Source organism: Miniopterus schreibersii (assembly GCF_964146895.1).
Source record: "Miniopterus schreibersii genome assembly, chromosome: 12".
Taxonomy (NCBI): domain Eukaryota; kingdom Metazoa; phylum Chordata; class Mammalia; order Chiroptera; family Miniopteridae; genus Miniopterus; species Miniopterus schreibersii.
The window spans coordinates 35487421-35511755 of NC_138112.1; the positions used below are offsets into that span (position 1 = coordinate 35487421).

The window sequence follows — 24335 nt, forward strand, 5'->3', positions numbered from 1 at the left end:
AAAGGATTCGTGGTCACAAATGTACCATTTTTTTATTGCTTCTACAGTTCCCAATATACCATCCCTTTTCCTTCCCTGTCTCTGATGTGTACACTGCATTCCCCAGCTGCAATGCAAGACAGACTCCAGAACAACTTGTTCACACCTCTTCAAAAGAGCTTGGTTTCTCTTCTCCTGGGAGGTGAGTGATTTCTTGATGATGGGAAGAAGTGGAGTCAAAGAGTAGAAGTGTGGGAACTGGCTTATCATTTCTCTACTAGAGGAAGAAACTAGAGACAGGGAAAGAGCTTCAGTGACCTTCTGTCACAACACCTGGGAACCCCAAGATCCTATGAAAACAAAGTTTTTATAATATAGGACCTCTAACTTTTACCGCTATCAAAAGGATAGCTTCAGGCAAGGGACACATTTCTCTTTTCCTCAGAGGCCTTTGACCTTCATCGTAAAATCAGTTATCAGCTGTGTGCAAAAAATATCATAATCTTTCTCCTCCCAAACAATGTGCCAGGTTATTTTGTAAAAAGCAACTGGCCCATCCTTTTCACCCAAGCCAACCGTGGCTGTGCATATGGGCATTGGGGCTAGAGCATATTCCATCCTGTCAAAGGGCAGGGTCTAAGAATAAGATTGCTTCTCCCCGCCCTGCCCTTCCCCGCCATTCCCTTCCAGGCCCTAGTATCATTTGGCATCCTTCTGCCTGCCCCAGCCTTTCCCATATCTTTCTCTGTACCTCAGACAGAAGGCAAGGGATCTTCCACTGCAGCAGCCACTCCAACAGCAGCAGTTACGGAGTAGACCTTTTATTCCAAGAAAGATACTCTAATAGTGCTTTGCCACTCAAAGGCCCACTATAGGGCTATGTAGCCCTCTGCCTGCTCACTACATAAAGACAGCCTCTGTGCTCTGCATAAAGGGAGCCCATATGTTTGTCAAATCCTTGATCCCAGGTTTAGATAATTTCTGGTTTGTTTTTATTGAATTTATTGGGGTGACATTGGTTAATAAAATTATATAGGTTTCAGGTATACAGTTCTATAATACATTATCTGTTTATGGTATTGTGCATTCACCACCCCAAGTCAAGTCTGCTATGTTTTTATTTTATAGGTGTTACTTTGACCATAGCCAATCCATGAGATGTATGGGTAGAATGAGGGTACTGGTACAAGAATAGAAATGCAGATCAGTAGTGAGGCCGTTAAGTAATTGTAAAAGCTACAAGTTTAGTGGTTTGCTTTTTGTCCACACAAAAATGTTTCTATTCCCACTTCAAAGGCTATATCAAAGGACATATTCTAGTTTAGCTAGACATCCAAGGCTAGTCAAATTGTGGTATACTCATACAATGGAATGCTACTTAAAAATAAAAAGAGCCGGGCGGGGCGTGGCTCAGCAATTGAGTGTCGACCTAGGATGCAGGCGGTCGGGGTTCGATTCCCAGTCAGGGCACATGCCCAGGTTGCGGGCTCGATCCCCAGTGAGGGGCGTGCAGGAGGCAGCCGATCAATGACTCTCTCATCATTGATGTTTCTATCTCTCTCTCTCCCTCTCCTTTCCTCTCTCTGAAATCAATAAAGATTTTTTTTTTTTTAAAGTTTAAAAAAAAATAAAAAGAAAGGCAATGTTGGTACACAACAAAATGAATCAAAATAGTTGGAGAGAAGCTAGACAACAAAGAGTACATTTTATATTATTTCATTTATATAAAATTCTAGGAAATACATTCTAATCTACAGTAACAAAGCAAATTAGTAGTTGCCTTCAGAAAAAGTAGAATGAATGGAGCTAGAAGGAGGGAGGAGTTACTAAGGATAGGAGGAAACTTTCAGAGGTGATAGATATGTTTATTATCTTGGTGTGGTAGTGAATTCCTTAATTGTACACATATATCAAAACTCACTATATTCTATATTTTAAATACATGAAGTGTATTATATACCAGCTATACCTTAGTAAAGCAGCGGTTCTCAAATATTTCCACTTCAGAACTCCTTTATACTTAAATTACTGATGACCTCAAAGTGGTTTGTTTATATAGGTTATATCTATCAATTTTTTACCATAATAGAAATTTAAACTGAGAAACTTTAAAAACATAATGTGCAGAATCAGTCATGTCTATAAATCAGCTATGAATAATACAAAATGAGATAGAAAAAACAATTTCATTTACAATAGCGTCAAAAAGGATAAAGTACTTAATAAATTTAACCAAAAGAGTACAAAACTTATTCTCTGAAAACTACAGGACATTGTTAAAAAAAATTAAAGAAGGTCTAAATAAATGGAAAGACATCCCATGTTCATGATTGGAAGACTAATATTGTCAAGATGGCAGTACTGCCCAAACTGACCTGCAAATTCAACACATTCTGCCACAATTCCTACTGGATTCCCTATGGAAATGGGCAAGCTAGTCATAAAATTCACATGGAAATTCAAGGAACACAATAGGCAAAACAGTCTTAAAATAGAACAAAGTTCCTGATTTCAGAACAAAGCTACAGTAAACAACACAGTGTGGTACTGGTGTAAAGACAGAAATATAGACCAACGGAATAGAATTAACAATCCAGAAGTAAACCCAGCTGCTAAGAATGCCAAGATGTTAAAGATGGCAAGATGTTGTAATGAGGAAAGAATAGTCTTTTCAATAAATGGTATTGAGCAACGGGATATCCACATGCAAAAGATTGAAGTTGGACCCCCTTCCTCACACTACATACAAAAATTAACTCCAAATGGATCATATATATAATTGTAAGAACTAACACTATAACATTCTTAGAAGAAAACATAGTAAATTTTTATGACTTCGGATTAGGCAATGATTCCTTGGATATGGCAACAAAGGAAAAAATTAATTCATCAAAATTTTAAAATTTAGTGCTATAGCCCGATGGTGTCATTCAGCGGCTGAGCATCAACCCATGAACCAAGAGGTCACTGGTTCAATTCCTGGTCAGGGCACATGCCCAGGTTGCAGGCTTGATCCCCAGTAGGGGGCGGGCAAGAGGCAGCCAATTGATGTTTCTGTCTCATTGATGTTTCGCTCTCTCTATCCCCCTCCCTTCCTCTCGTTCTAAAAAAAAATCAAAAGCATATTTTTTTAAAAAATAAAATAAAAAATGAAATTTAGTGCTATAAATGATACCATCAAGAAAGTAAGAATACAGTCCAGCCCACAGAATGAAAGAAAATACTTACAAAGTATAGATCTGATAAGGGGCTTATATCCAGAATATGTATGTAAAGAATTCTTACAACTCAATAATAAAAGTAAATAATTCAATTAGCCTGGCCAGTGTGGCTCAGCGGTTGAGCATCGACCTATGATCCAGGAGATCCTGGTTCAATTCCCGGTCAGGGCTCATACCCGGGTTGCAGGCTTGATCCCCAGTAGGGAGTTTGCAGGAGGCAGCCAATCAATGACTCATCATTGAATTTCTATTTCTCTCTCTCTTTCCCTCTCCCTTCCTCTCTCTGAAATCAATAAAGACGTATTAAAAAAAAATGAGCATATTAGCCCTAGCCTGTTTGGCTCTGGTTAGAGCGTCAGCCCACAGACCAAAGGGTCCCAGGTTCAATTCCAGCCAAGGGCACATACCTAGGTTGCAGACTCAATCCCTGCCCTGGACAGGGCTTGTGCAGGAGGCAACCAATCGATGTGTCACTCTCACATCAATATTTCTCTCTCTCATTCTCTCTCTCCCTCTCTCTCTCCCTCCCTCTCCCCCCTCCCACTTCTACTCTTTCAGAAAAGCAATGGAAAAAAATATCTTCAGGTGAGGATTAAAAAAAAAAAAGGACATATTATCTGAAGAGACATATCTCCAAAGAAGGTATACAAACAAAAATGGCCAATAAGCACACGAAAAGATGCTTGACATCATTAGCCATGAGGGTAATGTAAATGAAACCGTAATGAGATACCACTTTACACCCCAAAGACAAAATATCACAAGTGTTGCGGAGTATGTGGAAAAATTGGAACCCTCATACATGGCTGGTGGGATTTTAAAATGTTATAGCTGCTTTGGAAAACAGTGTGGCAGTTCCTTAAAAGGTTAAACGTAGAGTAAACCATATGATTCAGTACCTTCACTCCTAGGTATGTATACCCAAAAGAAATGAAAACATGTTCACAAAAAACATGTACATGAATGTTTGTAGTAGCATTATTCCTAATAACCAAAAAGTAGGTACAACCCAAATGTTCATGAACCAATGAGTACATAAACAAAATGTGATATATCTATAAAGCAGAAAATCGTTCGGCCATGAAAAGGAATGAAGTACTGATACATGCTGCAACGTGGATGAAGCTTGATAACATGCTAAATGGAAGAAGCCAGTCACAAAAGACCACATACTATATGAGTCCATTTATAGCCAAATTAGTCATATATATGGAGACAGAAAATAGATTAGCAGTTGCCTATGGCTGGGGAGGCTTGGGTGAGGGTTGGCAAGAGAGGAGGAAATGTAGAGTAATTATAAATAGGTATGGGGTTTCTTTTTAGGGTGATGAAAATATTCTAAAATTGATTGTGATGATGGTTGCACAACTCTGTGAATATACAAAAAACAATTGAATTATAGGCCCTGGCCGGGTGGCTCAGTTGTTTAGAGCATCGTCCCATATGCCAAAAGGTTGCGGGTTCCATTCCTGGTCAGGGCACATACCTGGGTTGCAGGTTCAATCCCCAGTCGGGGCGAGTATGAGAGGCAGTCAATCAGTGTTTCTCGATGTTTCTTTCCCTCTCTCTCCTCTCCTCTCCTCTCCCCTCCCTCTCCCTCTCCCTCTCCCTCTCTCCCTCTCCCTCTCCTCTCCCTCTCCCTATCCCTCTCCCTCTCCCTCTCCCTCTCCCTCTCCCTCTCCCTCTCCCTCTCCTCTGTCTCTAAAAAATCAATAAAAACATATCCTCAAGTGAGGATTAAAAAAAAGTAAGGGGGTGAATTGTATATGTGCATTATATCTCAATGAATCTGCTATTTTAAAAGATTATTTTTAAAATAATAATAAAAATTAAAAGATTATTGCAGGCATCAAGTTCTTGAATACCCTACTAAGGAATTTGAAATTTGTTTTAGAGATTAAAAAGAAAAGCCAAAACTAGAAAGGAATGATGATGATTAACTAGGATAGTACATGTTGAATGCTTAGATCCTTGTTTGGCATTGTAATAAGGACTCCATATATGTTCTCATTATTTCAGATCTGGGTTTTTTAAAAATCACTCAGGCTATAATGTGGAAAATTTATTCAAGGGGAATGGGTAATACCAAAGGTAAAATTATTTAAGAGATTGTTGCAATTCAAGCAGGAGTTGATGAAGCCAGAACTGTGGTAGTGGGATGGATTTGCAATACCATTCCAGGAAGATGATTTGTTTATTGTCATACTAGGAATTTTCTCATTGGTTGGAAATTTATTTTGCCCCCATTTATTCCTGACAGAAGCGGTGCCACAAGAAGCCAGGCATCACGGCATGAAGAGCACGTGCAGAACATCCGCCGATTTCATGAGTCTCTGCAGCAAGGAGAGGCAGTCTTGCCGAGTGGTGACAAACTCACCACACCACCCTTATCCTCCCATACTTCCATTCTCACTTCTCTCAGGTGAGGCCCTCTGCTAAGAATAGACACAGGAAACTACAGTGGAGCATAGGTGGATGGGCAATGGCAACCTGCAATACAGTTTTTCCATCAGCTGCCACCACTCTGGGAGGTTTAATAGGGGTTTTCATGCATATTAGTGTCAAATTGGACTCTGGAGGCTCACAGGATTCCTCATAGGTGCATCTGTCTCATCTGGGCCTTTTATTCTTTCACGAAGCTCTAGTATTGGTGCACCGTAAATACAGGAACTTTAGATTATTCACCAAACTTAATGATAACTACCTTCACATCTACACAGCCTCTCATCTACTTTACAATTTACAAAGCCTCATTCTGCCCACCATTTTTATCCTTACAACCAGTTCATTCTTCCAGACCTGCATAGGTCTTGTTAATGCTTCCCTATCTCTTTCTTAGTTTAGCCAGAGAAGCACTGTGAGAATTGAAAGGGCCATTATAGTTCATCCGAATCAGCCCTTGTATTTAATAAGAAGTGCGGTGCAGTGAAAAGAACTTGTCCTCGGAGTCAGATAAACTTGACTTCCAATCCTGGCTCTGCCATTCCCAGTGGAAGAGGTAGCCATGTTGCCAGATAATTATAATGTTGTGTGATAAGAGTTGCAGGTTTCCTGGCCAAAGGTAGATGGAGGAATGAGTAATAGTCTAGAGGGGTCACAGAAAGAGTTAAAGAAGTCACATTTGAACTGGTCTTTGAAGGAATGGTCACCAAATGTGAGGGACATTCTTTGCAAAAAAAAAAAAAAAAAACCATGCTAAGGCCCAGAGGCATAAAATAGCAAGTCAAGTGTGAAGTACCAGCATTGCTATCATTGCAGTTAGAACAAAACTGAGCACAAGATAGAAGGAGCAAGATGAGTTCTGTAGGGGTCAGATCTTAAAGGCCCTTGACTGAATGTCAGCTAAGGTTTTGGACTTTTAAAGTGGTGATTCTCAACTGGAAAGTGATGGAGAGGGGAGGAAGAGAGTGCATAAAGTTTGAGGAAAAGTATATTTAAAAGATTTTATATTTGGTTTCATAAAGCAAGCTCAGAAAAGATTGGCAAAACCTTTTTGATTGTTGGAGCATGAGTTAAAAAGGATTGAGCAGTCATGCTATAGACTGGGAAACTGCTCAAACTTATATTACAAGGCAGTAGTAATATGTTCAGATTCTCAGTTGGAGACTGGAGGCTATTTAAGTAAAACCACCCATGGTGTGACTGTTTTATTAGGTCATTCACATAACATATTTTAGGACCTACTGAGAAAACAGAAAAAGAAACTGTCCTTTACCCTAGAGCAGTTTCTGTTAACCTCAGCAACTGCTGACATTTGGGCCAGATATTTTGCTGTGGGGCATGTCCTATGATAGTTAGCAGGATCCCTGGACTCTGTCCACCAGACACCAGTAGCACCCCTCTCCCAGTTGTGACAACCAAAAGTGTCTCCACACATTGCCAAATGTCTTCTTGGGGTCAAAATTGCCAAGCTAAAAACCACTGTCCTAGAGCAGTGGTTCTCAAAATTTAGTGTGTATCAGAGTTGCATGAAAGGACTTGTTAAAACAGTGATTGCTGGGACACACCCATTCAATTCCTGATTCACTAGGGCGTGAGGATTTGCATTTCTATAAAGCTCTCAATCGAAGCAGATACTACCAGGTTTTGAGAACCATTGCCATAGGCGAATTCTCTACTAAATGGAGAAGAATCGAGATAATAATCAATTTTGTGTTACTTCCTTGGGTTCACAAAGCCCTAAAACAGTGTTTCCTTTGAGGCACAGCAATACTTGCAGGGCAGGTATTAATAAACTTTTTTCACAGATGAGAAATTTGCAGCTTGATATACATAGGCTCTACACCCAGAAGCTCTCACTAGGCCAGTTAGGTTTGCATATTTTCTAAAGCTTCACCATGTTTACAGTTGTTTGCTTGTTCCTGCTCCAGGTGTTTACCCATGTGGCATACACCCAGACAAAGGCACCTAAGTATATCCACTGTGATTTGATAGAGTCGTGGCTTCTAGTGACAGAATAAGGATCAGCTTTGTCCTCTCCTTTAGTTTGGATTTGACTCTAAGACATGCAGACTGTTCCTAACAAAAGGATAGAAAGACTTTTGGTTTACTTCACAGGTATTTAGTATCTATGTTGTGCCAGTTGTATTAGGCACATTGAGTATACTAGAGAAACGGAGAAGTATGAGATATTATCTTCTATTACCAGATGCTCATGGCCTAGTTAGGGAAACTAAACTAACACATAATGAGAAAACTGAAGGAAAATCAAAGACTGCAGGTCAGTGGGGATGCCAAGAGTGAAGGAGTTTAAGGAAGAGGTGGACCAATGATTTGGGGTGATGGACTTTGAAAGGGAGAAATGTGAGTACCCTAAAAGTTGAAAGGAATAGGGACAGAGCAGGGGGAGTAGCTTGAACTCAGGTTCCAGCATGCAGAGCTGTGAGACAGGAATGAACCCAGTTGGGACAGGGCCCATCTATTATGGAAAAAGCAGGAGACCCAAATTCTGAGTAGCTGCATACTACTCACCCTGGACAAATCACTTAAATTCTCTCTGATCCTCACATTTCTTATTTGTAAAACAGTAATTACTGATCTCATATGGTTGGCTGAGAATTAAACAAGGTAATATATTTGAAAGCATAAAACATAAAATCCTATGCAAATGAAGGTGATTGGTGTGATTTCTCATTGGAGAATGGTCAGAATAAATAGGGCCTGCCTTTCTGTGCTGATAGAGCTCTCGCAAAGATGGTGAACAGTCCTAAAACCCGACAGACTTTCTGTAAGAAGTGTGGCAAGCACCAACCCCATAAAGTAACAGTACAGAAGGGCAAGGATTCTCCCTATATATGCGCAGGGAAAGCAGCATTATGACAGGAAGCAGAATGGCTATGGTGGGCAGACTAAGCCCATTTTCCACAAAAAGGCTGACATTACAAAGATTGTGCTGAGGCTTGAATGCCGTGAGCCCAACTGCAGATCTGAGAGAATGCTGGCTATTAAGAGATGCAAGCATTTTGAACTGGGGGGAGATAAGAAGAGAAAGGGCCAAGTGATCTGGTTCTAAGCTTCATATTTTGTTTTAGTATGTGACAATAAAATCTTGAGGATATGTTTGCTTCACACCAAAAAAAAAGAAAAAAAGAGAAAGAAATGAATGTGGCCCAATTAAAGGTTTTTGAACAGAGGGTTTTTTAAGTAATTTATTCATGCCAATTTATCCATTCAACATTGATTTAATTTGTGCCAAGCACTATGCTAGGTGTAACAGATATAAAGGAATCAGCACAGAGCTTATAGTTCATCAGTAAATAGATGTGAAACAAACAAGTGATGTGATTGAAGGTTATAGAAAGAACTGTGGAGCCCTAACCGGTTTTGCTCAGTGGCTAGAATGTTGGCCTGAGGACTGAAGGGTCCCTGGTAAGATTCTGGCCAAGGGCCCGAACCTCGGTTGCAGGCTCGATCCCTGGCCCCGGTCGGGGCATGTGCAGGAGGCAATCAGTCAATATCTCTCTCTCTCACATCGATGTTCCTCTCTCCCTCTCTCTCTCTTTCTCTCTCTTTCTCTCTCTCTCTCCCTCTCTCTCCCTCCCTCCCTCTCTCCCTTCCTTCCACTCTCTCTGAAGAAGCAATGGAAAAAAATATCCGCAGGATTAAAATAAAAGAAAGAAAGAAAGAATTGTGGAGCACAGGGGACCCTTAAAGCAGTTTAGAAGGTCATGGAAGGCTTGCTAGCAGAGGTCACTTGCTTGAAGGATGAGGAATGGATATGACTTAACAAAGGTCAGTGTTAGCGCAGAGTAAGGCCTTATTCTGCCAGAGGTAGAGGACATGGGGACTGGAATGATGATCAAGAGTGGTTCCCTACCAGCAGGTGGGATTTTTGCTGGACATCAGCAGAGGGGGGAAAGTTGTCCCCCAGTAATGGGATTATAGTCAGAGAAGTGAAGGATGAATTGGTGGATTGGGGAGAGAGAGAGCCCTAGTATTAAAAGACCAAATGAGAGGTATTAAGGCCCTGGCTCCAACAGAAGAATGTCAGGGGCACATAAAAATGCTTATAATCACAGTGAATGACCCTTTGTCCTTGCCTTTCCCTTCTCTGCAGGAGGAATCTGAGTGAGCTAGACCAGATCCAGAGGTACTTCAGCCAGAAGCTCACCAAGCCTCTACTTCCCCTCAGTCCTCAGGCTCAGGCTGTCTTGCAGTGCCAACAGAGCCATGGGGACCACTGTGGGCCAGGAGCCAGCTGCCTAGACACTGAGAGCCAGTGCATCCTGGAGAAATCCAATAACCTGGTGTCGCAAGTCAGCTCCTTAATCACCGGTATGACTCGGCCCCTCTTGAGGAGTTATGGTCACTAGGTGCCTATTCAAAAAGCAGTTGAAAAAGCAGTTGAATGTGTACCCTCAGACAAGTTCCTATGACCAACAGAGAACAGCAGCTTTCGTCATCTTATTTATCTTCTTTTTGAAAGGAGAGGCCTAGTAGCATGGCATAAGAACATGTGGAAAGAGCATTGGACTGAAAGGCAGGAGATCTGGGTGGGGTCCCTGATGGGTTTCTAGCATGGACCTACTATATGACTCTGAGCATACCCTTTCCCTTCTCGAGTTTTCCTCAGCCAAAAAAAAAAGGGGGGGTTGGATTAGATGAGTTCTTCAGTAGCAGTTCTTGAACTTGTGCCACTCTATTTTCAGAAAAAGTCAACTACAGATTTAAAATTCTAATTCTCAGAGCCCAGAAGTCTGCATTTTTAGCAAGCACCCCAGATGCTTTTGGATGTTGGTAATCCATGGTCCACCCTTTGAAAACCCCTTTAAGTGGTGGTTGTAACTTTGGCTGCATATTGGAATTATTGAGGGAGCTTTTAAAAATCCAGATGCCCAGGCTGCACCATAGGTCAGTTGCATAAGGACCTCTGAGAGAGGGATCCAGGCATCAGTATTTTTCATAACTCCCCAGATAATTCCACTATGTAGCCCAGATAGAGATCACTCCAGAATAAGTACTTCCAAACTTGCCTGAGAAAAGAATCACTTGGGGTACTTATTTTAAAATACAGATTGCTGGGTCCTACTGAATCAGAATTCAGGGTTAAGCCCTGGAAACTTATATATCAGGCATGCTTTGGGGATTATTGAGAAATCCTTTAGATCAGCACCTGAATTCAGCTCTCAGTGTCATTTTTGCTAAAGGAAAATGTGTGAATTGTACACAGGATGGATAAGTTCCATTTTCTTTGTTTAAAGGGTGGGGGAAAGCCACCAGAAATCTTCTTCCTATGTTCTTGGTAGCCAGGGTCCCAGAGGTATACTCTGTATTTGGCTTCCACTTGCTTGGAAATAATATTCAGTCAGCTATTTATTGAGCACCAACCATGCAGGCACTACTGTGTTACTAGTTCCAGGAATATACAGTGGTGGAAAAGACAGGCATTTGTTAAGTGTACATTCTACAGTCAACTAAAGAATCTGCCCCCCAAAAAGAAAGCTAAGAGCAAAACGGAGAGGCTCGTTTGAGGTGGAGGTGAGAGCAAATAGGGAATCCATTTAAAGGGTTATATTAAATGAGGAGAGAGAAAAAAACTGAAGGATTGAAGCTGGAGGGCCTTGAAGAAAAGCTTGAGAGTTTAATCTTTATCCTGGAAGAAAATGGGGAATTCTAACCAAGGGGATGACAGAATGAGAACTGATTTTCACAAGGAGAGGATGAGTTTTAAAAGAGAGATGACTGGGTCAGGGAAACCAGTTTCTGCCTCCATCATACCTCAGTACACTTTTGAAAACGTCATTAGAAAAGTAGGTATGATCGTGAAGCTTGAGAGGGAATTACTGAATGGTGGTTTCATTTTTACCACATCTATTTGCCAGGTCCTTTGCTGGGCCCTAAAATTGCAGCATATATGGTCTCTGCCTTTGAGAAGCTCACAATCTGATAGGAGAAATATACAGACAGTTACACAATAGCATGTTCTTATGCTTCCACGTAGAACAAAAAGATGTAGCTATCCCTTCCAGCTGATGCATCTGGGAGGGCTTCCTGGAGGAGATGCAGTAGAGCGGGGCCTTAAAGGATGGGCTGGTTTTGAAAAAGCAGAAAGACTGCTCCAAGACAGAAGGGTAGTTCAGGCCAAAGGACCAGGATCAACTAAGTGTGCTTCCTGGTTCCTGTTTCTATTTGCAGGCAGGGATGTTCCATTTTGATACATCTATTCACTCCCCTTTGAGACCTGAAAATTGTCAATGTATTAAACCTAGCCACCACCTTCTATAGGCTGTGTACTCCATTATGTACTGTGAGGGAGATGTGACACCTACTCTCAGGAGTCAAATTTGCCTCCCAGCTCCTTTCTCCTCCCAAATAATTATGTAAACATAAAGCATTTACTACCCGTTTATTAATTTATTCCCTACCATGTCATCCCCAAAACAATTTGAAGTATCTAGTAGCTTCCCTTTAGTAAGTGGCTGTATATGTGCCACACAATGTGTGCCCATTTATCTCATGTATTCTTTATACCAAAACCTTGTGGAAAAGGTGGTGTTAATCATAGTTTAAAGATAAACAGAGAGACTAGTTTGCTGGTCACCACAAAATTGGTAGAGATTTAAACCAAGACTGACCAGCACCAAAGCCTCTGCTCTTTCCAACAAACCATGCTGCCTCCATTTTCTCTGTAAACCTCACCTGCCTTATCATTTGGGTGAAAGATATTTCCTTGCTTTCATTTTCTAAGTAAAATAGATAGTTCAAATAATTGTCATCAAGTAGGTAAATAAGTGGATTCTCATTTTGGTTTTTAATATAGGTAATTACTGAAGTAAATGGAAGCATGAACATGCCCGCCAGGACTCCCAGCTCCCAAGAATTCCTGAGCAGGAGCAGATAGTCTCTGAAAGCATTTCTACAGATGTAACCACAACCACAAATAGATTAGATTTTGGTCTTCTGAAAATTAGAATAAAATGCTAGAAATTGTACTGCCTTGAATACAGTTTCACTGACTCTTGGGTGGATTAACTATCTTTAAGATTTGTTCAAAGTCGGATTCCAAGAATACTTCTTTTTGTTGTTGTTGTTGTGCAATAATACTTCTGAAGCTAGAGGCTAATGTGGGAAAGTTGAGTGATCTGTGGCCCTACCTTGTAGTAAGTGATATCTGTTGCTGTTCAGATCTGCAGACCATCACCAGGAATTCTCAAGCATCTTTGAGTTCTCATCAAGCCAGAAGTAAAAGCAGAGAAGTTACCACTCTCCCAGATGCTCAGAAAACAGCACCCATGCAAGAAAGAAGCACAACTCCAGACCTGCCGCTGGCAAGAGCTCCAGATGAGGGTACAGACTCCCCTCCTCCTCCTCTTAAAGAGTCTTCGAGTGGAAGAGGAATGCTCCATGAGTCCCTTGGACATGCGGTACCCGTTACAAGGAGGCGGAGCAGTGAGGACACTGAGGCAGGCCCAGCCTACAGCGATGAGGACTATGAAGAGGACATCATTGAGCCCAGGACACTCAATGAGATCACCACCGTAACTGACAAAACCAGCCCTTGGTCCAGTTTTGTGTCAGACACAAGTGAGATCATTAGCCTTCATCCTGATGAGGTGCAGAGGGTAGGCCCCTCTTGTCCTTCTCCAGAGCCCTGCCTTAGGGAGGAGCTCAGGGTGAGAAGTAGCTTTTTGCTCAGCCCAGAAAGGGCTGTTAGCCCCCACCGGCCTGGGCAGGGTTTTACTAGCCGGAGTCCTGTTGCTTGTGAGGGTGAGGGCTCCAAGGCCAGGGCTGGAGAGCCTGCCTCAGCAGACCCTCAGCTCATCCCATGTGTGATCCTCTCAGGAGCCCAACAGAACAATACTTGCTCACCAAGGACAGATCAGGACGAGCAGCCCAACCCAAAGGCCCAGGCTGAGAATGAAGCTGCCTCCAGTGAGCTAAGTGACTCTGCTGATAGCTTGGAGAAATTCCCTCTACACCTAGCCTCCCAGAACAAAGGGGAAAATCATAAGGGGCCACCCATCAACTGCCCTGACAGGCAGAAGCAGGCAGCATCTGGATCAGAGGTTTCCACAAAGCAGAGCCTCCTTCTGTATCCTTTGGTGTTTCCCACAAGTAGGCCCTTAAGCCAGATGTAGGTGTTTTGGATGCTGGTGCTTAGGCCAGCCTAGTGTGAGCATGAGTGGTGGCTGTCACCCTCGGATGCACTGACGGGCATGAGAAGACCCTTCAGAAGGCTCACCTGCACTGACAAGGTGCTCCAATTCTCCCATTAACCCCAGCTCTATAAAGGGCAGTGCTTTGAACTGGGTTTAGGTGTTAGAAGCACATTTATTAGCCTATCCTAGCCTGATTAATGTATTGAGTATTTTACACCTGAAGGCAAGGCTCTGGCTCTAAGGAATGAGAGAGACCTTTAATCTCTGTTGAAATAGAAATGGAGGGTGCAGACAGGGGAACGAAGAGTATTACCACTGGTTGAGCATTTACTATGTGCCAGGCACTTTACATACATTTGTTATTCAATCATCTTAAGTCCTTAAGGTAGGTAGTACCATTTCTGTTTTGCATGTAAAGAAACTGAGGCTCAGAATTATAGTGATTTGCCTAATAAATTTTTAAAGGCAAGTGATGGAGCCAAGGGGAGGGGAAGTAGGCACAGTTGAAATGGCAGTGTCGACGGGGAGAAGGGGCACCTTCTTTCTCCTTTGAAATGCAGTTTGACACATTATGGGGAAAGGAAACCACTTAGGACCATCAGTAGCCCTTACATGTGCAGCCTAACCAGTTGGCTTTCAAGTATGAAATGACTGGAGGCTGAGTACTGAAAGTCAACTCTCTGGTGGAGTTCGTTCCTAGATTCACTCATTCTGGCTTCTGACGTTGCTGCCTTTACAGTCAATTTAGTTGTGCCCAGAATGTATGGCCAGTGGAGGAGCAGACACAGGTCCTAATTCAGACCTTCCCAACTATTTATTCTTTAAAAAATATATATTGCCAGGCCCTGTGCTGTGTACTGAGGACAGAGATTTGAATCAGACCTTACCTCAAGAAGTTACCATTATAAGTTAGGAGACAGGTAATGACAGTAACAGTAAATAGACAATGACAGCTATTGTTCTAAGTGCTGTGATGAGACATGGACTAAATGCTGAGGAACAAGAGGAAGAAGCTGCCATAACTCCTTGGAGGTATACCGGTAAGAGACATTAGAGAGGCACCTCAAAGATGAATAGGTATTCTCTAGACAGAGATGAGAGTGAACTGTGCAGAGATGAGAGAGTGAACTGTGCGTGCAGGGGCATAGCCTTGGGCAGCAGCACTTCGCTGTGGTTAGAGCCCAGGGCTAAGTGAGAGGTGAGGTAGGGCTGGATCTTCAGAGCTTTTTATGCCTGAATAAAGTGCTTGAACTCTATCCTGCAAGCAAATTAAACTTCAGTTTCTTTATCTTTAAAATAGAGATGATAGAACTTTTTTGGGAGTTGTGAAAATTAAAATAAATTAATGAGGTAAACTACCTAGTATAGTACTCGGTACATAAATAGTGTTCAATAAATGTTAACTGGCAAGCAAGAGTGTGATATGGTCAGATTTACATATTAGTAAGTCACCCAGTTCCCTGTAAAGAGAGGATTAGATCAAAGGAGACCAGAAGCAAGGAGACCAGGTAGGAAACTCGCAGTAATAATAAAAGATAAAGAAAGTCTGACCTAAAGCATAGACTGCTTTATGATGAAGAAGAGAGGGGTAGGTGTGAGAGGGTTAGACAGGGAGGACAAAGGAAGACAGACGGAAACCAAGTGTGACTTAGAGATTTCTGTCACAAGTTACTGGCAGTGATGTCACAGGATAGGGAACTGCACATAAAGGTTGACAATTTGTGGGAAAGAGCCGATTTCCATTTTGGACATGTGCTTGTAAGGCACTGAGGCCTGGAGTTCAGGACAAGATCAGCTATAAAGGTGGGTGTCTGTGGAAATAGATAAGGGCAGCAGGGAGAGCATGGAAAGGAAGAACCACACACAGAACGGTCCTGAGGATAATATGTAAAGGGCGGGCAGAAGAGACCCCAAGAGCGGCTCAGAGGTGGAGGAACAGGCGAGAGGCAGTGGGAGCAGAATTCTAGGGATTAGTGGTCAGCTCTCACACCTAAGACAGGCCCAAGAGAATATGGACTGGCCTGTACTCACTGGCTTTAGCATTAAGGAGGTCAGTGCAAAGAAGGGAATGCAAGGCAGATTTCAGTGGGTGAGAGAACCAGTGGTACGGAGAGAGAAAAAGCAACTTTTTCCCATTAACCAGGGAGACAATAGCTGACATTGAGTGCTTGCTATATGTCACTCACCATTCTTAGCACTTTGCATATATAAACAATTCTCAAAACAAAAGATACTATTATTATCTCCATTTTCCTGGTGAAGAAACAGGCATAAAAATGAACTTTCCTGAAGTTATTTAATAATTGACAGAAGTTTCTGTTGGAACAGAACCCTTAGAAAGGCAGGAGGTGATGGGCCGAGAGGGGGATCTTCGGTGTTTAATACACTCCCCTGACCTCACAACAAAGCCGTTCCTTCCCCACAGCATCAGCTGACTATCTGGCAGAGTCCCCAGCAGTCAGACCAGCAACAGCAAATAGGCCCTGCCTCACCAGGGCCTCTGAAGAAGAGCCAGGAACTTGAACCAAAGCAGAAAATGGTGCATTGCATTCATTCAGTAGATAGTTATTGAACACTTGCTGTGTCTCAGGTACTATGCCAGGTGACAGGAGTGTGCCTATGAAAGCAATCATCTATGCCCTCTTGGAGTTCAAAGTCTAGATTGGAAGAACGATGATAAACCAATTTGAATCAGAACCACACTTAGCTTATTGAGCAGAAACAAAAAATTAAACATCAAAATGGCCCCATCGCTCCCCTGCCAAACTGAATCAGTGCTGTGAACAAATATTTGTTCTCATCACAGTGCTGGATGCCTCTAGGGGATATAAAGGAGAAATGCAAGATCCAGTATCTGCCTTCAAGGGCTTACATCCAGACCGGGCAAACCAGCTACCCCCAGTTAGGCAGAGCCCTCATTTCTGGATGTGAGCAGAGAACAATTGGGACAGACCCTCCTTCATTACCAGGCACTAAGACACTACCCCTTGGAGCCACCTTGTCCGACTAACTTCTAACAGCTCAGTTCTGGCCAGCAGGCCCTCAGCAAATATTAACGCTTGCTACCTACCAGCCTCATGTGGAGCTCTAGGGAAGTAGTGAGGTAACTGATAGAAACTACACCATCTTTTGTTTTTTGAGAAGTTTGGGGAATATTGAGAGAAACACAATGAGATTCATATCAGACTAAATCATCAAACATTATCCTGTGTTGCAAACTGCTCCAGACTAGGAGGAAGGAGGGATCACTGTGGACTAAGATGAGGAGAAAGCTTCCTACAGGAGGTGGGATTTAAACTGACCATAAAAAGAGCATAGACTATGATTTGTTAGGAGTGGGGAGGGCCTTTCAGGCAGAGGGAACCACTTGAGCAAAAGATTCATGAGCAGGAATAGGTTTGGGGGAAAAACGAAAGGGGATGATTGAGGTCAGTGAAGATGCTGCTGTGGCAAGTGGGAGGATTTCTAGGTATGTGTGTCCCTTAACTACCTTTATAGCCCAGAGCCCATTGTGGTGCCCAACTTCTTTTTGCCTCCCCAGCAGTTGGAGGCCTCCCTGCGGATGCTCTCACTCTCTACAGCTTTGCCACCACCAGCCACAACAGATCAGGTAAGAGAACTGCCTCTCCTGTAGAGTCATGTCATCAGTGAAAGTGTACAGAATGCAGAGCTACCCTGGGCCAGCTTCCTGAAAAGGCAGTCGTGATCACTCTCCAAGCTTATACTGAGCATATTCTGTGGGCCCACAGTGGGCAAGGAGCTCAGGAAAGTGAGGAAGAGCAAATGTGTTAAGGGCAGGGCAACACCAGCTAAGACGATGTGGAAGAAACTGTGCAGAAGCACAAAAGCAGGACTCAGCTAAGAAATGCATACCTGGTACGGAGGGAGCTCCAACTAAGCAAAGGTGGGTGTGTGCAGAGGAAGCTTCCAACAGTTAAGGGCAACCTTAGGAGACCTGATGAGTAAGGTCTGGGTGAAGAGATATACCAGTGGTCTACCTGCTTGTTTGTGGAACACTTCATAACTGTTCATCACTCAGCTGAGTTAGGGGGTTGGAGCACTGGTACAGATCCTAGCTCTTCTCTTTTCTGTCTTGGCACAGCACCTAACCTTTCTTGAAGGTGACAAGAAAAATAACTATTCTAATCGTTCAACATACAGGGTGTCCCAAAAAAATATGTACACTAACAGCTGATAGCTCAATTATTCAAAACGTGTGTATACATTTGGGGGGACACCCTGTATATTTATTATCAGGCATTGTACTGAGTGCTGAGCATACAGTAGTAAATAAGACAAATTCCCAGTCTTCATGGAGCACAAAGAGTAAACAACAACAAAAATATTTACAGATTGTGATGAGTACTGGGTGCTCTGATAAGGAACAGGGTCTCTCTGAGGAGTCAGTATTTAAACTGAAAGATGATCAGTGTGGTGCTTGTCAAGTAGGAGGTACGGTTCGAAGCACTTTATATTAACTGACATGCTTCAGCAACCTCAGGAGGCACACACTTTTATCCCTATTTTAAGGTGAGGAAATGGAGGTACACAGAGGTAAAGTAACTTGCCTCACACTGGTAGTAAGCGGTAGAGCCTAAACTGGAAACCAAGCAGTCTGTTTCAAAATCTGTGTTGCTAACTACTGTACTATACCAAGAAGGAGCCAGCTGCGTAAGCAACTTGAAGAGCAGTGCTATTCCAAGCAGGGAGCACAACAAATGCAAAGGCCCTGAGGCTAAAGAGCTCAGCATGATCTAGCAACTGACAGTGGCACTGGAACTTAGAGACTGACATAATGAGGTCCAAGGGCCAGATCATAAAGGACATGTAAACCATGGAAAGGAGTTTTGATTTTATTCTAAATCCATGACTATCCATTGATACGTGTTTAGCAGGAGAGTGAGATCTAATTCAGTTTTAAAGAATTCACCCAAGGTGCTGAATGGAGAATGGATTGTCTTTCAGATTTGGCAGCATGATGGTCATTGGTGACTAATTGCGGTGATGTAGTGGAGAAAGGAGCCATAAGTACACCTGTGGTGCCAGGCACCTATTCTAGGTCCTGGGGTAAATTAGGCACAAAGTGCCTGCCTCGTGGAACTTTTTATAAAAATAAGATAATTTCAGAGAATAATACATGCTATGGACAAAATATATTAGCTTGTTTATTATTAATTATAATAGCTAACACTTATTTAGTGCTTACTATGCACTAGATATTATCTAAGTATTTTACATGTATAAACTCATTCTCCCAATTATCCATTGAGGTGGATAATGTTATTATCATTTTTAAAAATGAGAAAACTGAGGCTCAGAGCTCCCCATACCGACCTACAAGGTATCATTATTTCTATTTTGTAGAGACACAGAAAGGTTAAGTCACTTGCTCAGGGCCTCCCAACTAGTAAGTCACTCTAAATGTATGACTGCAAACTCTATGCTTTTCATTATACCACTTTAAAATCTTGACACTTGTCTTACGGTATATTTTTCTAGCCAATTTGCCTTCTTTTAAATAGGCTTCATTTTGCATTAACACTTAAACATTTGTTATGCTTTTCCTGAGCCTACTTTGATGACACATGTGGTCAGTGCAGAAGCATCCTGAGAGCCTGAGGTTATAGTCCTAAAGAGAAGCCTTTAGCTCTCTGGTCCTTTTACTAGTTTTCCTTCTCCCTCCCTCAACTTCCCCAGCACCATTTTCAGGACATCTCATTTATTTGGCACATAGATCAATTTAAGTTCCCACACGTCTCAGTTTTTATAAAATTTGTAAATCCTCTCTTGGAGGAGAGGTGCCAGTCCCCACCCAGGAACTGCATTTTTATAGCCTTTATTCCTAGTCTGGTTTGTGGTCACCAGCTCATCCCTTTCCTCTGCCTCTTCCCTTGCATGTCCCACACATACCCATCAGCATTTACGTGAGGGTCACAGGGCTACGTCCAGGCAACAAGCACAAGCTTGTGAGCGAGACATCCAGGGGGTGACATACTTAATCTGCTACGCAGCAGCTAAGTTTCCGAGTCTCAGGTTCCTTATAAATAACATCAGGCTAATGTAATTCTTACCTAATAGGATGATGGCAAGAATCGCCCTGGAGGAAAAAGCAGACACTGTTAGTTCCAATAATCCCTCTTCCTCTCTCAGCCAAGTATGTGAAGTGTCAGTGAGTCATGCCCCTTAGGAAGGGAGGTCTGTGAGCCACCTGCCAAGCAGAACTGCTGTCTTGTCCTTGTGTTTTCGCCTTCATAATGTGCCAACGCCCAAGGGGACAGGGGAGAGGGAGAAGTAAGTCTTCACTTCAATTAAAGATCAAGTCTAGTTTTGAGAAGATGGGTCTCACCCTTTTCAGTCTTTTTTCTTTCTTGGCCACAGCAAAACATCATTGTTTGTCTGCTGATCTCAGAGTCAGTTGTCTCCTTGAGACTTCATTTTGGGTCCTAGTTGGGGTAACCAATCATCACAGTTCACCCAAAACTCTCCCATTTTCAGCATTGAAAGTCCCACAACCCAGGAAACCTCGGGAGGTTGGTCATCCTCACTGGTGATAGCCTCTCTCACTACTTGATGCATTTGTAAATGCATATTTTCTGAGTCTTATGCTCATGGATGGGTGCCAGCCAATGCTAGCTAACCTAGGGATCAAATCAAGTATGTGTTTAAGGCACAAGTAGAGGCACCAAAAATTAAGGGGGGGGGGGATTTTTAAGGATTATGTATATAGTTTTTAAAACATTGAAATAGTCACCATGAGATAAATCAGAACCTTTATTACCTTCCTTATGCTTATGATTTATTTTAGATTTAATTGTGAATTATATTTGGGCAAGGGCACCATAATCATCTCAGCTTGGGATCTCTGAAGGTCTTAAAAGTGGCCTTAACTTTGAAAAATTTAAGACAAATAACAGTCTTTTATATTTATCCCAAACTTAATATTTCTTGTGTTTTATTTTTCTTCACATCCTGACTTTAGTCTAAGACCATTTCCCTTCAGTATGAAGGGAATTCATACATTCTATAGGAAATTCCTTTAGAATTTCAGGTAGTTACAGACCTACTGGTAATTGATGTTCTCAAATTCAGTTGTCTGAAAATATCTTTATTTTGCCTACATTTTTGAAAGGCATTTTTTCACTAGATGTAGAACTCTAGCTTGAATTTTGTTTCTTTCAGCTTTTTAGAACTGTCATTCCACACTACTGATTTCCATCATTTCCAGTGAGAAGCAGCCATCATTCTTATTGTTGCCCTAAGTGTAATAAGACCTTTATCTTTGGCTGCTAAGATTTTTCTCTTTGGTTTTCAACAGTTTGACGACAATGTTCATAGTTGTGGACAAGGGATGAGGTAAGGGGGGGGGGGGGACACATAGGTCTATTCAACATTATTAATAATGTTTTAGTTCTTAGGTTGGGTTGTGTGGATTTGCACATGTTAATTTTTATTACGCTTCATAACTTACATGTGTTACATAGATTCTTTGATATGTTACCCAATGAAATCACAAAATCATGTGTAATTAAAATTTTAAGAATGAATGTTGACAAAATGGAGACATCAACTCCTTCCATAAATTTGGCTGAGCATATGGAGCAAAAAACGGCATAATGACTGGAGTACCAGTGAGACCAAGGGAAGGTGTTTGGGTTTTGTTTTTTAAATATGGGACCAGCTACAGCCTTCTGTATGCTAATGCAGTTACCCAGTAGAGAAAGGGGGAAGAGGAAGATGCAAGAGAGGGAGAGAAAATAGGCATAGTCAACAGTTCAACATGAGAAATAGGGAGGAGAGGGCAGGAGACCTGTCCTGTACCCCCATTTGAGGATTCCATCTTTTCTGCCTCCTCCTAAGGCCAGCCTTGGCCCTGGAGGCGAAAGAGGAGCAATTTGAGAGGCTCCTGGGCTCTTCTCAGCCAGTGTCCTGGGACTGCTGTGCTATAGTTGGCCTGCTTCTGGGCCAGGCCAAGTGATCATCCTCAAACAGAGAGCTTGTAAGTGCTGGCTCAATTACTCTGCCTTCACAAGTTCTAAGGGAGGGCCTAATCTTTCACTCCATACTGAGATGATGCACCAGAACCCAGGAACCCTCCAGACTCTCTCTACTTCAAGAATCTGTGGAGCAAGTTTTTACCCTCCTTCCTCCATGTGTAATGAATACAGGTCTTTGTGTGACGTTAGTCAGGTCTTCTTTCTGAGTCTATTTCCTTGTCTGCCAGATGGAGTTATCAGACCTCCCAGGGTAGTTGTACTGTAGAATACCATGTCCCACACAGGTTGGGTATAGAGGCCATCCTTTGGCCCTCCTTCCTCATGACACTTTCATCTTACAGTTGTTGCCTCTCCAAGAAGGAAAGGATGGCAGGTTTAGCACAGCCATCCAGCAGCAGTTTCTCATTGCTTGGGAATCAGTCAAGTTCTGCTGCCTCTGCTTTCTCTTCCCTCTTGGAATGAAGTACCTCTTCACTGGGACAATTTCCTGATTTTATTTAAAGTTTTTTCTGGTTCTGTTGGCTTAGCCACTGTGAGCAAACTCGTTTTATCAACTTCCCTAAATGGGGAGGAAAGAGGTAAAAGATGGGACAACAGTAATTTACATGTTGTTTTCCCCAGACTTATGTCTTCTGCTCCAATTACTTCAGTTATTATTTACAGTTTGATGACTCTCAAATTCTTATATTCAATCTAGACCTCTCTCCCATGCTGCAGACACACATGGATCCAACTATATCCTAGATGTCTTTTCTTTGATGTTACAAACAAAAATATCCAAACTTTGAGCCCGTCATCTTCCTTTGCATATCCCCTCTATCGCCTGCACTGACCTCAGTAAACTCCTGCCAGAACATAGGTGTCATCTTTCCCTCCTCCTACTCTATCCCCCATGACTCTAAGCCAGTCTATTACCAAAGTCTCTTTAATGCCAACCCCTGAATACCTCTGAATCCACTCACTTCTCACCATTTCTTTATCTAGTCCCAGTCATCGCGCCCATGACTGTTTCTGATTGGGTCTCACTCATATCCACGCTTTCCCACCACTATCCACTCTCCACGCTGCAGGTAATGTGATCTCCCACTAAATCAGACTTTTACCCCACTTTGCCAAAATCAAAAACACCTCCATATTCCTAAGCCAGTTATCCAGTCTGAGTGCCCAGTTTATTTGACCTCTCAGCAGCATATGACATAGTTGATCTCTCTCCTCTAAACACTTTCTTCACTTATTTCTAAGACACCAGTCTCTCTCCGTTCTCCTCCTCCCTCATTAGTTGTTCCTGCTTGGCCTTCTTGACTGGTTTTCCCTCATTTCTCCTACTTGTTAATATGGGGGGACCCAGACATAGTAGTTAGACTTCTCTGTTTACACTTACTTTGTAGGTGACCCCATTTGATCTCAAGACTTTAAATTCCCTCTATATGCTATAGACGCCTTATGGTTATTTAGCTCAGATTTCTCCTGTATCTCTAGGCTCGTATGTCCAACTGCCCCCTCAACATCTCCACTTGGATATCTAATTGGTATCTCAAATTCAACATGTCCAAAACTCAACCAGATTTTATCCCTCAAATCTGCTCCTCAGTCTTCCCCATCTCAGTTCACAGATAATCTATCGTTCTAATTTAGTCGTTCAGGCCAAAACCCTTGGAATCCTGTCTGATGCCTCTGTTTCCAATCCACCAGAAAATTCTGGCAGCTCTGCCTTTAAAATATATCCAAGTCTAACCACTTTTTATCACCCCCACCATTACCACCCTGGTCTAACCCATCATCATCTCTTGCCTAGATTATTGCAGAAGCCTCCTAACTTGCCTCTCCGTTTCTACCCTTGCCCCTTCAGTGTTAAATAAGTTATTGAGTAAATCATATGACTTCTCTGCGGAGAATCTTTCAATTACTTCCCATCAGTGGTTGGAGAGTAAGAGCTGGGCCTGAGGACAGATGGGCCAGAGAGTAGGAAGGTAGTTTGGGCCTCAAACTTGAAATATACATCTTTTGGCAAATGTACAAAGACATAGTCCTGAACTAGATGCAAGAGAAGACAGAAGGAGGTATGGCCCTTTCCTTTGGGAGCTCACAGTTCCGCAGGGGAGACAGTTTTATGTCTAAGTCCACCAATTCCTATCAAACACCCGTAATGCTTAAAGAGCTAGATCTGGTGCTATGGATCCTGCCTTCAGGGAGCTCACAGTTCTTTGAGAGGCACTGGCCTCCAAACCATTCACTAACTTTCTCAAATGATATTAGCCTATATTAACACTTAAGTAAAACAAAGAAAATGAGTATAGGGAAAGGAAGACAGACACACATGGGGTGGCTTAAGTAGAATTCAACAAAGGTTGGCTGTGGAAAGGCTTTGTAGGCTGTGAATTGGGAGAAAAGAAATCTGTCAAAATCAACAGAATTTGGCAACTGGGAAGTACAAACAGTATGGTCTAGAGAGAAGACCAGAGATGAAGAGAGATAGGCCTGGACCAAAACAATCAAGATAGGAATCAGAAGTAAAGAGCAAGAAGCAGCCTGTCATCTGAGCC

The 24335-nt window shown here is 42.4% G+C and overlaps 1 protein-coding gene and 1 pseudogene across 2 annotated transcripts in view; both read left to right on the plus strand.

Annotated features, from left to right (window-relative positions):
- C2CD3 (C2 domain containing 3 centriole elongation regulator) overlaps positions 1-24335 on the plus strand; it is a 113262-nt gene that overhangs the window by 81342 nt on the left and 7585 nt on the right. Inside the window, exons 28-32 of the mRNA XM_081153329.1 lie at positions 48-181; positions 5461-5622; positions 9757-9974; positions 12825-13731; positions 17297-17408. Coding sequence (XP_081009455.1) covers positions 48-181; positions 5461-5622; positions 9757-9974; positions 12825-13731; positions 17297-17408 — 1533 coding nt within the window. The remainder of the gene's footprint in view (positions 1-47; positions 182-5460; positions 5623-9756; positions 9975-12824; positions 13732-17296; positions 17409-24335) is intronic.
- LOC308564734 (large ribosomal subunit protein eL42 pseudogene) lies at positions 8370-8750 on the plus strand (annotated as a pseudogene). Its single transcript has one exon. The product of its transcript is annotated as a large ribosomal subunit protein eL42 pseudogene (transcript).